Source organism: Octopus bimaculoides, unplaced genomic scaffold (genome assembly GCF_046866305.1).
Source record: "Octopus bimaculoides isolate indiv1 unplaced genomic scaffold, ASM4686630v1 contig81, whole genome shotgun sequence".
Lineage (NCBI taxonomy): Eukaryota > Metazoa > Mollusca > Cephalopoda > Octopoda > Octopodidae > Octopus > Octopus bimaculoides.
In genome coordinates this window covers 1-13,825 of record NW_028315331.1, presented here as the reverse complement: position 1 = coordinate 13,825, position 13,825 = coordinate 1, and the positions used below count along the sequence as shown (strand labels likewise).

Below are 13,825 nucleotides of genomic sequence, written 5' to 3'. Positions count from 1 at the left end.
GTATCTATCAAAAAGAGAAAGAAAAAAAAACAATGGTTATCTCAGTAGCAAGCCAGTATCTTCTACTTCGATAAAATACAATGTGTTTAATGGATGTAATGATAGATTTCCTATCAGTGACAAAAAGACAGGATGTTGACACTTGGAATGCATTTCATCTTAAGTCTGCCAGATTATGAGATACTCCTGCTGAAACAACAACTTATTAGTAAACTCAGTATATATGTAAAACAAAGACCTTGTCATTAAAGCACTTGTTCACCCCTAACCAAATAACATATTTTAGTTCTCTATTCCAAAAGACATTATTAACTATAGTCTGTTCTAACCTTGGTGGACCAATAGAATTATTATACAGTTGATTTGTCAATTGAAAATTAGGAATGGGACTTGTTCTCAGTCCTTCTCAGACAAACAAAATACGCTCCTCAAGTAAAACTAATTTGAAATCACTTTGGGACTTATTCTGTACTCACCAACTTGCTGTTGCTCAACTGCCAACTTCTTTGATGTGCTATGGGAGCGGTTTTCCTCCAAATTTAATCTCTCTGAAATAAATATTTAAAAGTTTTACAATATAGAGTTAAATCTTTTTTTTATCTTTCTTAATAGTCTATATTTTATTATTGTGAGACATTCCTATTATCAATGGTCAACTGGTGACCACTATGGTTTTGGCTAATATTTTTATACTTTCTACAGTTAAAGCTCAATATTCAGGGCCACCACAAAATAGACTATTCTTCCTAAATTCTCCCCACCCACCACACACACACCTCTCTCTCTATCAAATCAGCTTACATAATCTAACATTTCTCTGAATATCTCATTTAATCATCACTTGATTACACTGATTTTCTCCTCGTTTTGTCCTTTCTTTCTTACATCTGTTCCACATCGATGGCATGTCTCAGCAGCAGATCAAAGTCGTCTACTTGGATAATGACAATGTTTAGTGGCTATAATGATAGATTTACTATCAGTGAAAAAGGGACAGGGTGTTCACACTTGGAATGCAATTCCTTGTAATTCTGACAGATTAGGAGACACATCTGCCTAAACAACAACAATAACAACCAAATATAAACAAACAAAAACGTTGTCATTAACTCAACTTTTTAACACTAAACAACAAAAGCCTATTTTAGTTCTCTGTTCCAATCTACAATATCAACTCTATTTGTCTTCTGAATTATCCATTTTACAAACCATGCTAACCATGTTGGATATTTTGTGAAACTTCAGTAATATCAGTATGTTTAATAGAATTATTATACAGCTAATCTTTCAATTGGAAATTAGGAATGGAACCTGTTCTTAGTCATTCAACTAATAAAGCTCAGCTGAAGGTAAAATTTACAGAAATCTATTAGGTATTGTTATTTTATACTCACCAACTTGCTGTGATGTCCTCTGAGTTTCCTGTTCAATCTTTAGTCTCTAAAATGAATATTTCCAAGTTTTACATTTTATAGTAAAATTTCATAATCTTTATTAATGATCTATATTTTGTTATTGTCAGACATTCTGCTCATCAATTGTCATTTAGTGACCACTATTCTTTTGGCCAACACTTTTTAAAATGTCTCAATCTAATAGCTCAATATTTAGAGCCACAACAAAATAGACTAACCTTCCTAAATCTCTTCTCCCTATTTATATCTCCTACATAATCTAACAATTCTGCAATTATCTCATTTAATTATCACTTGATGACACTCTTTTTCTCTTAGTTTTGTGTTTTCTTTCTCATATCTGTGCTCGACCTATGACCTATGACGTCCTCTCACCTCTAGATGCCACTAACCAACTTTCAACCTCTTTTCTGCTCAATTCAATGTTAAACCAAGTTGGTCCTCAGACACACGACAGGCCACTTTGAGTAGGATAAACATACACCTGCTCTTTTTGTTAGAGGGTGTTGCTGGTAATCTTTAATTCTAACTGCCGACTTCACAGTTCACCAGAATGTCTTCTGATTCAGGAAATATTTGAAGATATTTCAACATCATTCATCCTCTTTAATAAAGTAGGTTCCTTTCCAGATGAGTGATGATTAGGTATACACGGGTCAAACAGGAAGCTATAGGACAAAGACCCAGTTACTAGAAAATTTGGAAACATGATCATTAAATCTCTACAGAGCTGACAGAAACTATCATTTTGATGACATTGTTACTATAAGAGCAACAAAGGAACACGTAACCCTCTCCATTGCCATATCACACCATGTCACTTATGATAATTGAGACCAACCAATTAAAACATCACTAACCAACTTTATATAATATATAAAATTAGTGTCATATAAATATACAGAAATGTTTCACTTCATACTTTTTCATATGGAATGAAGCCAAAACACAATAACATCTGAACATTACTGGACGATGGGGAACAATAATTCCGGTTTGTAGGGATGTGGTTCAGCACCCAAGCAAAACAATATATTTACATACAGGGAAACAAGGTGTAAAATGTTAGGTGAGGGTACAAGATGATGCTATGACAAAGTAAGTTCAAATTTCAGACATACAACTGTAATAGTGTTTCTGAATGACAGCAGATTAATTATTATGTTAATAGATTATATAGAAAGTACAGTAGCACATTGCCTGACACTGCAATACTAGATATCTATATAGCTTCTAATTAATCTAATTAATAAAGCATGTGACCTGTGTTACAATGAATATAATTGTGTTTCAGCACAGTTGATATTACTGTAGTTCCATGAAAGAAAAATGTTACCAGATCCATTGCCAAATACTAATAATAAATCCTTTACTCTCGTCAAACACAAAGTGCTATCAAAAGGTTTCCAGAAATATTATGTTCAATAAAAACATTATTTATTTATTCAAATTTTAGCATCATTTCCTTTAAAATGGTCACTTTTCGTAGCAATACACCAATCCCAGCATTCATGCCACTTTTGGAATGTGTCCTGAAAGCCATTTTCTGTGAAGCGAGGACCTTTAGCAATTTGCTGTTGAACTTGACAATGGTTAAAACAGTGACATTTCAACTACGTTTTCATCTTGGGGAAGAGATGGCAAATGGGGCAGATGCAGAAGTGGTACCATGTTGTTTGTTGTGAGACTTTCATGAATGAGGAGAGCTTGGTGAAGAATCCAATTTTTCATGCTCCACACATCTTGTCACTTTCGCTAAATGACCTCCCTCAAACACTTCAAAACATTGCAGCCGATCTCTCGATTGACAGTCTGACCCTGGAGAACAATTTCCAGATGCACAATACCACATTTATGGGGACGATGCATGTGGCAGGTCTTCCAGGGGCATTCTTCTCTTTTTTAAGTGCGTGCCACTCAAAACATTGTATACAACTCATTGTGCCATTGCCATAATCTTGCTGAAGCATGCTCAATGTTTCTGACGCAGACTTCTCAAGTTTAACCCAAAATTCCACATTGGCTCTTTGGTCTTGCCCATGAGAAAATCATAGACTACAGCCTACACATGACCACAAAAGCACAAATTTCACAACTTGCAAAGTAAACGCAGTGGTGTCACCCAGCCCACTGACTCATGAAAGTCACTGTTAACTCTCAATGTACATGCAACCATGTGCTGCTATCTGTTGGCATGCTACAGAACTAGTCCGTGAACTTTCTGATACCACCTTGGAGCAATGATCAGGATTCATGTTCTAATTAAAACTAATCAACTCAAAAGTAAAATCAAAAGGTGAAAGAATCAGAAAACAATGCTTCTTTTAGCATTAATCTCATCTAAAAAACTAACAAGTGTGAGTATAAAAGGTCGAAAAGGATGGCAAACATTATAACAAGTGTTAATCATATAGTTAGGAACAAGAAGTTGCATGTTCAAATCTCACTAGAACACATTTTATTCCTATCTGTATATTTTATGTTAATACCAATACTTTGTTTAAATGTAAACATGTTCAGAGTTCAATACTCAATTTAACAAAAGTAATTTCAATTTCAATATCTTTAAACAGATTTAATATTATATTACTTTTAATTTATATCTAAAATATATATTCTAACCAGAGACATTCTGGGTATATATCCGCACAAGAAACAACATGTCTACACAGGTGGAACAGACAAATGATAACAGGTGTCCTCAAACATTCTACACTTGTATAAAAAAAACACATTAACTACATTTAACTGTTCATCCATATAATTTGTAGTGCAAATATCTGAAAAGGCACAAAAGAACTGCTTCTTAAGAATCTAGGATATCTCTCACAATCTTCTTTTAGAAAATCAATCAAAGTTTCCTCACTCGTTTAATGACCCCTCTATGAATCTGCTACATTGCAATGGGGGTGAAAACCCAGTTACAAACAAATTTGAGGACACAAAATTTACACCTCTGTACAAGGGTTCGACTGACACAAACTGTTTTTCTGAAGTTGTAATTAATACAAAAACAACATTACAAGGAATATATGTAACAGTACTCACTCCCCAACTCCACCACAACTACTCTACCACTTTTGTCACTAATGATAATTGAGATCAACTAATTGAAAATGCCTCTACAATGTTTTATAAATTACATCTAATTAGTGTTGGTGAAAATTGCTGGGTCAATTTTCAGCCATTCATTTTGTGACACTAATGTTATTTCCTATTCTTTCATTGAATATCTTATTGATAACTTATCAGTCGTTAATATTTGTTAAAAATGTCTCCAAAGAAATAGATTCCTGAAGCTTAAATGTCTCAAATCATTGCATTATCAAGTGAAGGATTCTCTCAAGTTGAAATTGCAAGAAAATTGAAATGCTCAAGAAAAGATTTCCATCAAAAGGTACAATGAGAGAAAGTCTTTCATAAATTGTAAAGGACGAGGTTGCAAAACATGTACAACCACAAGGGAAGACAGGTTGCTGAAGAGGACATCACTGGTGGATAGGAAAAACACCTCTTTTGACGTAGCTGCTGAGTTTTGGATGGCAACAAACAAAGATATATCAATTCACACATTGAGAAGAAGGTTATTAGAAGCTGGATTCAAAGGACGTAAGGCCAAAAAGATCCTGTTACTGTCAGAGGGGAACATGAAGAAGCAATTGTGTTGGGCAAAAGAGCATGAAGATTGAACTACTGATGATGGGGCTAAAGTTGTTTGGTCTGATCAAAGTAACTTTGATATATGTTCTCCACATTCATTTCCACCATTTTACTAGGCATTAATTGAAATTCTTACACTTTTACAAATTTTGTATTGGACACCAAAAATGATCAGTAATTTTTTTGATTATCTTCAGATCTTTGAAAACCCAGGAGCTGTCTATGTCCACCATAGAGTAGGGGAGGTTTATCATCCTGGATGTGCAGTCTGAACAGTCAAATTTGGATTGGAAAGTGTAATTGTTTGGGGTTGCATGTTTTCTTAAGGGTCTGGAATGTTGTTCACTTGTAAGGGCAGAATGGATGCCAACACTTACACCAACATGTTAGATCAAGTTTATCAACCTTCTTTAGCAAAAAATCTTCAATGATAACACCCCAGATGGCATAATCATTCAACAAAATATTTCTGCATGCCACACATCCAGAGTTTCAATGGGTTGGTGTAAAGAAAGGGATGAGGGTGATGAAATGGCCTCCTTAGTTTCCAGACCTCAATCCTATTGAACATGTGGTGACCCTTAGGTAGAACAGTGAGGGTGCAAAAATGTTCTTCAAAAAGCGAATTAGAAACCAAAATTCATGTAGAGTGGCAGGAAACTGACCCAGCCACTTGTGCCAACTTAGTCTCAAGTATGCAAAAACGCATAAAAGCAGTTATAAAAGCAAAAGGAGGACACATCAAATACTAATTAATGATGGGATCAACTGTAGAATGTTTATTAGACTGGTTTCAATTATTAAGTAAATGAGTTTCAATCATATTCTCTATTTTATTATACCTGCTCTATAATTTGGCCAAGGTTGTATATATTTATCAACAGGGATTTGTGTATTTGAGTCACACTGGGAACTCCTGTTTTGTTTCTATCTCTGTATCGAATGCTAGCACCAATACTTTGTTTAAATCTAAACACATGTTCACAGTTCAATACTGATTTAGTACTGAATGAAAGTAATTTATTGTTCAATATTCTTATACTGAAAGATTCTGTGTATATACCCACCAACAAAATATGACAATTCCTATCAAACCTTAGACTACTGTAATTGTTTGATATCTTCACAGTATGATAAATCATGATGAATTTGTGAAGTTCAACTTTGTAAAATATGTTGAAACTATCCCTGACATCCTTTCCCAATTACAACATTCTTTTCTGATACCCAGGCTGATTGGTTTAACCGTCAAACTCTATAAACTTGCTCCTTGAACACTCAGTTCAGATTTTATCCTTGAATCTCCTACTTTACCAAAGCTGACTCTGATGTTCTTGTAAGTAACATTGTCTTTAATTATCAGCTCTCCATGATACTGATAAATCATTAATCACCTCTAATCACTCACAATTGAAAGTAAAATGTTTACAAATAGAACATTGGAGATTTAGTGATATTTCATTTAGTTACCATTTATCTTATATTATCATTCATTAGTCATATGTTGCAAAGCACAATCCTTTTGAAGTGTGATCACTCTTCTAATTAGATAAAGACAATGTTTAGTGGATGTAGTGATAGATATACTATTACAAAGAAAAGACCCCATTTATGCCAGATAATGGCAGATCTGGGTCTCTACCACAATATGAAGTGTGTTATTCCATACCAGAAAATTAATGAGACAACAGACAGATCATTAAAGAATGTTCTTACCAAATCCACTTTTGCTGAGTACGTATTGTTGACATATGGGGCATTGCTTAAATGTCAGTTGAGAACAGCAATCCTGACAAATAACAGTATGTTGACATGGCTGGAGTGTGACAGTAGCCTTTTTCTCTTGACACCACCGACACCTGTGGAACAAAATATTAACACATCCCATCAATGACATTCAGTTATAATAAAATATTTCATTATGGACATGTTTAGAGTACAGAATATTAAGGGACACTACAGTGACCAGCAAGAGTACATCGTAAATTCTTCTGTAAACAATTACATACAAGCAGGTTTGTGTGTATACAAGTGTCACATTAACATAGACATACAAGGCTGGGCTGAAAGTATCATAGGCTGACTAAGAAGGAGTTATCATACAGTAATTAAACTTGGAATGTATTAAATTTGGCACCGTGGTGTTATCAGATATCTGCAGAAAAAGGGGTTAGCCCCCAAAGACATTCATGCTGACACAGTTGCTACATTAGGAGATGATGCTCCAGTTTTACCAACTGTGCAAATGTGGGGAGCTGAATTCAAGAAAGGTAGGGAAAGTCTTGAAGATGACCCAAGGTTTGGACGTCCTGCTACAGCCACCACCCAAGAAAACGTTGACCATGTTCACCACACAGTAATGAGTGGCAGACATTTAAATGTTAATCAGATAACTAATGCTGTAGGTATCTCCCGTGAATGAGTTGAGAACATTCTGCATAACGAACCTAGCATGTCGAAGGTTTCAGCTCAGTGGGTGCCACAACTTTTGATGCCTGATCAAAAGCACACCAAGCTGGTCATGTCGCAGGCAAACTTGGCACTTTTTGAAGCAAATCCGGTCGGTTTTCTTGTATGTTTTCCTCATCCAAGATGAATGCTGAGTTCACGACTTTGATCCAGAGACCAAACAGCAGTCCATGCAGTAGAAACACCCATCTTCGCCCCCCCACCAAAGAAGGCCAAAGATGATGGCCTTCATCTTCTAGGATGCAAGCAGCATTGTGTTCATTGACCCCCTTCAGAAAGGCCATACTACCAATGGTGAATATTATATGCCACCTTGCTGAGGGAGCTACGAAAGGTAATGAAAACAGCCTGGAAAACTGATGAAGGGGGTCCTGCTTCACGGGGACAATGCTCCTGCACACAAGTCTGTGGTTGCAATGGCTGCTGTGCATGACTGTGGCTTTGAACTGGTTGATCACCCTCCATATTCTCCTGATTTAGCACCATCTGACTATTTTCTGTTCCCCAACATGAGGAAACACTTGGTTGGGAAGCAGTATCGGATCAATGATGAAGCCATATCTGCTGTTGAGGTCTTTTTTGAGGGTCAGGATGAGAGCTTCTATACCACGGAAATCCAAGTGCTGCAATACTGATGTAAGAAGTGTATGGACCGCAGGGGAGACTATGCCAAACAATAAAACACATTTGGTCAAGTTCACTCATTGCATCGTAGTCAGCCTATGAGCTTTTCAGCCCATCCTCATATATATGTATACATATATATACACACAGATATTAATAAATATATGTCTTGAATCTGATACATCACAAAAACTGGTTGACACAAAGAGAACTAAATATATTCTCAAACCATACTACACTTCTAGAATAGATTCCATTTCTTCTCAACAAATATCTCTTTGTACTCAAGTGTGTTTCTATATGCAACCTTTGTCATATATATATATATATATATATATTACTTTCTTCTATTTAATCTGATTAAGAAGTGCTCTATACTTAGATATACAGTTTTGAATTTTATGGATGGACAGACAGGACGCAATTGCTCTAACTTCATGTATGGGTGAACTAGGAAACGAAACACGTCACAGTGCTAAAATAAAACAATGCCCTGAGAATTATATACGATATGTATGTACAAAACCTGAGAACCCTTTTCAAAATTGATGAGTTGAATGCTGTAAATGCCATATTTCTATGCACCACTAACTTCACAATGATTTCAAGCCAATAAAAGGTACACTATAGTTATATGATTGAAGGATTGTGGGAAACGATCCAACTACTGGTTTGGTCCTTTCAGTGCCTGGCCCATCTGTCTTCTACCACCATTGCATTTCAACAAAATCTGGCTATCCACAGGGAAATTTTGGATATTTGATGTAATGGATATTAAAAGTAGACTTCCTTACATAATCATACACTGAAGGACCATATAAGAAAGCCATGCATACAAATCTGCCCCTAGTTATAAGCTAAATCAAGGGACATTGAGAAAGTCACTGAATCTGCCACACATGATGAAGAAATTATTGACCTACAAACATTTTTTGACAACTTTTCCACTCCAAATATATTTCTCAAAAAAAAACCGCTGACTTGTTAGATAAACTTTCTACTGAGGCACGTGCTTACTGTTTAGCTGCTGATAAGGAGAGGTGTGAAAAGCAGATATATTCTCAAGCCCATCTTGGTTTAGCACCAGATATACACCTGAAGTTATGTATTGTAGCTTCTTTGAATTACGACCCTACACTTCATGGAAAAGCTCCAAAAAACTTATCAAGGACAATACATCCTCCTCTATGAATTGTGATAGGTTTCAATCTGGAAAGAAATTATTGATTTTAAATACCAACAGTTTATGTAACAAGGTCCACCTTTTTGATTCTTACATTAAAAGTACCAATTCCAATCTTGTTAGTTAAACCTGGGTACATTCTTTACTTTGCAATGATGTTTTGAGCATGGCAAGCTACATTTTGTTACACAAAGGCCACTCTGATTACCATGGGAAGTTGTGTGATGGTCTATGGTCACTCAAGCTTTTCTGTAATTCCTTGTAGAGATTTAAACTGGTCACAACAAGAAGTACTTTTTTTCTTTTTGCAACATATACACTTCTACTTGAATTTGTTTACCATCTGTAAAATGCCATCAAAACTCACAGATTTTTGACATCTTCAAACCTGCATCTATGAAAACAGTCACCCATATTTTCATACTGGTGATTTCGATTATCCAAACATTGATTGGGAAAACTTTCACTGGTCACAAAGTGCAAATGATTTCCTTCATTTTCTGCTGGATTCAAAGCAATCCCAATTAGTCACCTCTTCTATAAGGGGTAACAGCACTTTGGATCTGCTATTTACCACTTCTCCTGAAATTGTTATCAGCTTCACTACCAAGATACATTTAACTAACTCTAACCATGCTCTAATCTTGCCAATCTATCTCTTACGGTCAGAAAGAAAAGTCACAACTGCCTACAAAGTGATTGCTTTTACAGGAACAAGGCTGACTGGAACTCCTATTGTACTGTGCCCTGACTGGCTTCAGGTTTACAATTCTAGAGATGTCAAGACTGACCTTCAGTACATCCTTAATTCAATGTGGGCCACATGTAAAGTATTAGTACCATATAAATGTGTTAGAAGCCCCATCAGTGCAATATGGAAGACAGCCAAGACAGATTGATGAGATGCTGAATGTGAATCAGATTATATAGAACAAAGGATAAAAGAGGGTGCAACAGAGCATCCAACTATATCAAGCAGGTGACTAAAATAGGTAGTAATTAAAGTTAAACAATGCATAACAAAACACCTGGATAGAAAATTGTTCTGGAAATATGTAGATTCAAAAATAAAGGCCTCACTCTCCAGTCGTACCTCCTCATAATCTATTCTTGGTACCTTGTTGCTTCTTGTATATATTAAAGTAAATAGATGCCACCTTTAAGCATATTATTCTATGCTATATATCATTCTTTCAATCTGATCTGGACACAATGCAGCAATGGATTGCTTGATTGGTAACTCAAGTGGGTTGTAGATATGTACATTTGAACGTGGCCTTGGTATTAATGTCAACAATGACCTCTGATGGACACACTACGTTCCTAAAATCATCAAAAAGTTTGAAAGTGTCTTAGCATCATTTGGTAAGACCATTGTTACTTTGTCAAGTTATCTATTTAAAGTTATTATATGTGGCTATGGTACATCCACACTTACAGCTTTCATTTCCAGCCTGGAACCCCAATCTTGAAGCATGTTATTATATGCTATATACCTTTCCTTCAATCTGATCTACAACCAGGCAAATGCTCTCTGTTAATCGCCATATATTGAATGTATTATTTGTCTGGGTATCAGCACACTGAAGTTTGATGTCTAGCAGCTGACTTGGTGAAATACCACAATATTATACACCATCTTGCCAACAACAACTTTGGTTATCTTCTTCCTGTACTTGACTAATCGCTGCATTCCATCCCCTCATTTACCCTTTTCCAGTAAAGCGTAGTACACCTGCGCTCCGTATACCTTATATCATTATTATAACATTCCCATAAAAGAACATTTCTAGAAGGAAAGAAATCCTACTGATGCTTGTATATAGAACAGAAAGAACCATATTTATACAATCCAAAATTCAATCTCTACAAAGAATATCTAAATTTCAACAAAGAAAGTTCAAGATAATTCTCTCAGTGAATAATGTGTCTCCTTCCTTATCAGTCAATATAGACAGATGTATGGCAAGAAATTGCTACAACTAATAAACCGCTGAAGCCTAAAACACTAGGAATGGTATATGTGTTACTTAAATTAGTTATGTTTTGTTTGGAGAGGATATGTGGCTATGTTCTACCAAACTTTACAGCATTGGGCCTCATGGAGGCAATAACCAAGTCTTTTGGCATTATGTTGTGTTTGAGAAGAAAACCCATTGAGCCGAGCAAAATCGCAGTCATGGCAGATACCAGTGTCACACAAAATGGCACTTGTGCTGGTGGCACATAAACGCACCCTGGTGTTATGCATAGGACACCCGTGCTGGAGGCACGTAAAAGCACCCATTACACTCATGGGGTGGTTGGTGTTAAGAAGGTCATCCAACCATAGAAAACCATGCCAAATCAGACTGGAGTCTGGTGCAGCCTTCCAGCATGCCAGCCCAGTCGAATTGTCCAACCCATACCAGCATGGACAACGGACGTTAAATGATGAGGATGATGATATACAAACTGTTAGTGTGTGTTTGTAGGTTATTTTCACATGAAAGCTGACATGATGACGACTGATTGAGTCAGAGAAGAGACAGAGAAAATTGTTGGTAGACAGATGAATGCTTCTTACTTCTAAATAACAGTTTCAAAATGTGTTCATTCACTTTATTATTTAGGACTACATTTTCATGGAGGTCACAGAACTTTAAAATAGTTAGGGGTGGATGGTGAGGTATATCTGTCAACACAAGCAATCATGTGAATATAATCAAAATAGTGTTTTTTGTTTGATCCGCTAACAACTGTATTTTCTGTTTATTGTTCTTATTATTGTTGTGTGGTCTTAAGGCTGCAAGGTTGCACAATCATTAGCACACGGGGCAAAATGCATACTGGCATTTTATCTGTCTTTACGTTCTGAGTTCAAATTCTGTTGCGGTTGACTTTACCTTGCTGTTGATAAAATAAGTACCAGTTGCAAACTGGGGCTGTTATCATTGACTTATCCCCCCTCCCTGACCTTGCTGGCCTTGTGCCAGAATTGGAAATCATTCTTGTTGTCTTGGGTCAAGACACTAATGACTGAATAATACATCGGGAGAATTAAAACTAAATAAACATGATTATATACAAAATAGAAAATGTCCTGGTTTATCTTGTCATTACCAGTGAGTACTTACAGTGATTGTGAAAATGTTTTTAATTTTTCTTTCAGATATTGATTTTTTACGCTGTCCAATGCGGTCGCTTTCTCATCATTACGATGGTATAAGTTAGCTCCCTGGCTGGCAAGGTAACTCACAACTACTATTCCAGAGAGCCTCTTATCCATGGTCAGTTGGAGCTTAGTGCAGCACTACAAATGATGAAATATAAAACGATGAGTAGAATATTAGACAAATATATATTATAGATACACAAATCATGTCAAATGTAGGAAATATAATGGAACAAGTATCACAAATAACAGAACACAACAAACCAACAAGACCTTATCTATACAACTGACTTGATGAAGCCAACTGGCCATAATAAAAAGAAATACTTATGGAAGAGTATTGTATATATAAATATAACACAACAACAAACAATGGCAAGCTACGTTTTGTTACACAAAGGCCACTCTAATTATCATGGGGGTCGTGTGATGGTCTATGGTCACTCAAGCTTTTCTGTACTTCCTTGTGGAGATTTAAATTGGTCACAAGAAGTATTTTTTGCAACATATATACTCCTACTTTGTTTACCATCTGCAAAACTGCCATCAAAACTCACAGATTTTTCATATCTTCAGATCTGCGTCTATGAAAGCAGTCAACCATATTTTCATACTGGTGATTTCGATTATCCAAATATTGATTGGGAAACCTTTCACTGGTCACAAAGTGCAACAGATTTCCATAACAGCAAACAATGAACAGAGAACACCAACAACATAGTAATTTCTTCAGACACAGCAACAAAGCCAACACCAGGCAGACATGTCCAAACATATCAATAATGTTTCCAAAATTTATAAAGAAACATTTTTGGCTGATGAAGTGAAGTAAAGGAAGTAAGGATTGGTGTCGTGCTTGAGGCAACACACCAACACATTATAGTCAAGAAATTGTTGAAACTGTTAGTCTGATAGACAATTCCTATAATAATGAGTAGTTGACTGCTAGAGTAGTTTCTTCTCACCAAAGAAGACATTACAACAATATGCAGGTGACGATCAACTGTCTGAAATACAGTCACACATCTGTAGTGACCTTTATATATCTGGGAATCAAAGAGTTGCTTAAATGCTGCAACAATAGACAATAAACACCATCAGATCGACCAGTGGATGGATGATGCTGATGTCTTTCAAACAGACAAACATATATACACCTAGAAGTAGTTGATAGCTACTGTTATCAAGGTAATCAAGTCAGCAGTGGACGTAGATGCGCCGAGAGCATCGCTGCTAGAATAAGATTAAGCAGGGCAAACTTCAGAGAGCTTCTACCTATGTTGGTAACAAAGGGCCTCTATGACTATCTGTTTATTTACA

The 13,825-nt window shown here is 36.0% G+C and overlaps 1 protein-coding gene across 1 annotated transcript; it reads right to left on the bottom strand.

Annotated features, from left to right (window-relative positions):
* Positions 1-11: 11 nt before the first annotated feature.
* LOC106870258 (putative inhibitor of apoptosis) lies at positions 12-13,181 on the bottom strand. Its single transcript, XM_089346623.1, has 4 exons — positions 12,468-13,181; positions 6,792-6,934; positions 1,395-1,440; positions 12-548 (listed from the first exon to the last, which is right to left on the bottom strand). Exons 1-3 carry the CDS (start codon positions 12,617-12,619, stop codon positions 1,427-1,429), a joined length of 309 nt encoding a protein of 102 aa, XP_089202749.1. The 5' UTR covers positions 12,620-13,181; the 3' UTR covers positions 12-548; positions 1,395-1,426.
* Positions 13,182-13,825: the final 644 nt, after the last annotated feature.